This window comes from Vollenhovia emeryi, unplaced genomic scaffold (genome assembly GCF_000949405.1).
Source record: "Vollenhovia emeryi isolate VEMERY1.0 unplaced genomic scaffold, V.emery_V1.0 DF939438.1, whole genome shotgun sequence".
Classification (NCBI taxonomy): domain Eukaryota; kingdom Metazoa; phylum Arthropoda; class Insecta; order Hymenoptera; family Formicidae; genus Vollenhovia; species Vollenhovia emeryi.
In genome coordinates this window covers 56,450-59,245 of record NW_011966928.1, presented here as the reverse complement: position 1 = coordinate 59,245, position 2,796 = coordinate 56,450, and the positions used below count along the sequence as shown (strand labels likewise).

Here is a 2,796-nt window from a genome sequence, read left to right as displayed (position 1 = left end):
GTTAAAGGAAACATTTACCCAATTTTCATACAATATATATAAATCACTTGGTTGAATTAAGTGTTGCATTTTCAATAGAACTAAACAATTGTTAAATTTACCAAATTTTTGGTAAAACCAAGGCAACTAAATGAATTTAGTTCGTTTAGCAAATTTTTTTTTCAGTGTGTAAATAAATCCCGTAGTAGAAACGCCTTTACGTAACAGTAATCCTGGATCTTCGTGCTTAATTAATATTTTTATTCGTAGATGAAAGTCCCCTGCTATAATGTGAGATAGGCTCCTCGTACGAGATAGTGGCTTTTTAACATAGAATTTCACAAATCTCTTCTTTTTCGTAACGATTACGCACGGATCTAACAATGAATTTTCCACTAAACGGAGATGCAATGTAAAGTAACCAGAGCCAGGTCACGTTTGAAAATGATTAAGTCCCGGTAAAAAATTTTTCATGCATGAATAAATATATACCCTAGTAGCACAGTGCATTGGCTAAATATTGGCTAAATATTATTTAATACTGATTATATTAGAAATGTATTGGCCGATATTGTCCAACGTAAAACCAATATTGGTCATCGAATAAATGTAAATATTGTACGATAATAATTATATAATATTAGATTTATATTAGAAGTGCATTGGCCAAGATTTAATAATGTAATAAGAATATTGATCTAATATTGATACAATACCCACACAGCACAGAAAGATTGCAGGAAGATTGCAGAAATGTTACATTGCAAGATTGCAATATTGCAGCAACGTTGCGCAACATTGCTGCAACGTTTCTGGAGGATTGCAGCAACGTTGAAATGTCCGCCCTCAGAGAGATTGCAGTGCAACATTATAGCAATGTTGCAGCGCAATATTTTTGGAATAATTTGTCGTTGTTGTACATAAGCAGAGAATTTACTAATTACATATGCGTCCGGGCCTTTTTCAATACACAGCAAGCTATTGCGAAGCAACCTAAGGAGATTATGTCGCTTCGCAATAGATGGAGATTGCGAGCAACACCGCACAAGTACTTCAAAATTCGCGCATTATTGGTATCAACGGAAATAGCATTATAAAATTCTCGTAATTAGAGGAATTTTTTAAATAGAAAATATAGTATTTTCATTATTTTTGAAACATTGCTGCAATATTGCTATCGAAAGTTTGCAATTTTATATCCCTGCAAGATTGCAACGTTTCTGCCATGTAACTGCAACCATCTGTGCTGTATGGGATATTGATACAACCCATACAGCACAGATGGTTGCAGTTACATTGCAGAAACGTTGCAATCTTGCAGAGACATTGCAGGGATATAAAATTGTAAACTTTCGATAGCAATGTTGCAGCAATGTTTTAAAAATAATAAAAATACTATATCTGTCGAATTCGAATCCGTGTCGAATTCGAGAACCTAGCGGTTGCTCGCGCGCAGGCTGACGACGACGGCGCAAGGCGTACGGCGAACGATGGAAACCAATCTTAAAACTCGGATAGGATAGGTTAGGTTAGGTTAGGTTCCGCAGGGCCGGTCCGGCGAGCGACGGGAGGGAGGAGGCGAGCACTCGCGGGAGGGGCGGATGAAGGGAGTGGAGGGGCAATGCGCGGTCAAAAGTGGCGACTACTCGCCCACGATCGTCCCGTGTGATTTCCGCTGTGTCAGCTGTTCCTTCGGCGCGCGCGTGAGAGAAAGAGGGCGAGGAGCAGGCCAGGATCCCGTCTGCCGAGCGGCAGCGCGCCCCACGAGGCCACGACGTTCCCCGCGAGTCGACGACCAGCAGCGACGACCGTTCGCGCTCGCGTGTCGCCCGATAATGCAGCAGCAACCGCAAGCGAACGGCAACGGCGCCCCGGCCTCGCCGAGGAAGAAGCAGCGGACGTCCGCCGCCGCCGTGACCGGCGGCTCCATCTCGAAGGTCACGGTGGTCCTCGGCGCGCAATGGGGCGACGAGGGCAAGGGAAAGGTCGTGGACATGCTGGCGATGGACGCTGACGTCGTTTGCAGGTGTCAGGTACTGTCTCCACGTCGCATTCCGTCCTCGTACCCTTCGCTTCTTCGCAACTCGCGGGGGTGAGTTCGACTTCTCCCTCCCGGGAGACACACGTGCCTTTCGGAGAGAGAGAGAGCGCGTGACGTTCCCTGGGTCCTTTTGCGCCGACGATTGATCGTGGGACGGCGCGAGGGTCCCGGCGAAGGGGGAGGGGAGGGGGGAGGATTAGGTTAATTCGAACGCGTGTCGATTCCGGGAAACGCCGAAAATATGTTCCCGAAAGCGTGACGCTCGGCATCCGTTGTCCTACGAGCGTTCTCTCTCGTCGCCGGCGATCACGGGAGGCGCGAGTCCCCGTCTCGTTCTTGCAATCTTATTTTTAGCCGCGATCGTCGGCGCGCATCACCTGACCCGCGCGCGAAGTTTCGCGAGCGCACAACGTTGACGTTCTGGTATTACATAATTGACGAGATGTACGCACCCTCGGGCGGAGAGAGAACCGACGAAATTTATATCGTTCCCGATACCTTTACGATTGGAAAAGAGAAGGGATTGCTCTATGTCTCTGTAATCCTCGTGTCTGTCGCAAGAACACGAGGCTTCTTTTATCTTGCTCAAGGATCTGGTCCGCGCAATTAATGGCGGAATCTATGCTCTGAATAATTAATCGACAGTTGTGCTAATGTAAGGCAATCGGAATTATGTAATATCAGTGTACTATGCGTATTCCACATCCGTTTTTACGACGGAGATAGTGGGTGCTTTCCAACAATGGAACACTGTGTAAAGGCCTGTGTCCACGATG

At 46.3% G+C, this 2,796-nt stretch overlaps 1 protein-coding gene across 1 annotated transcript in view; it reads left to right on the top strand.

Moving 5' to 3' along the window:
* Positions 1–1,612: 1,612 nt before the first annotated feature.
* Positions 1,613–2,796, top strand: part of LOC105557639 (adenylosuccinate synthetase) — a 6,403-nt gene continuing 5,219 nt past the window's right edge. The window contains exon 1 of the mRNA XM_012004933.1: positions 1,613–2,012. Within this exon, the coding sequence (XP_011860323.1) occupies positions 1,815–2,012 (198 nt within the window). The 5' untranslated portion in view covers positions 1,613–1,814. The remainder of the gene's footprint in view (positions 2,013–2,796) is intronic.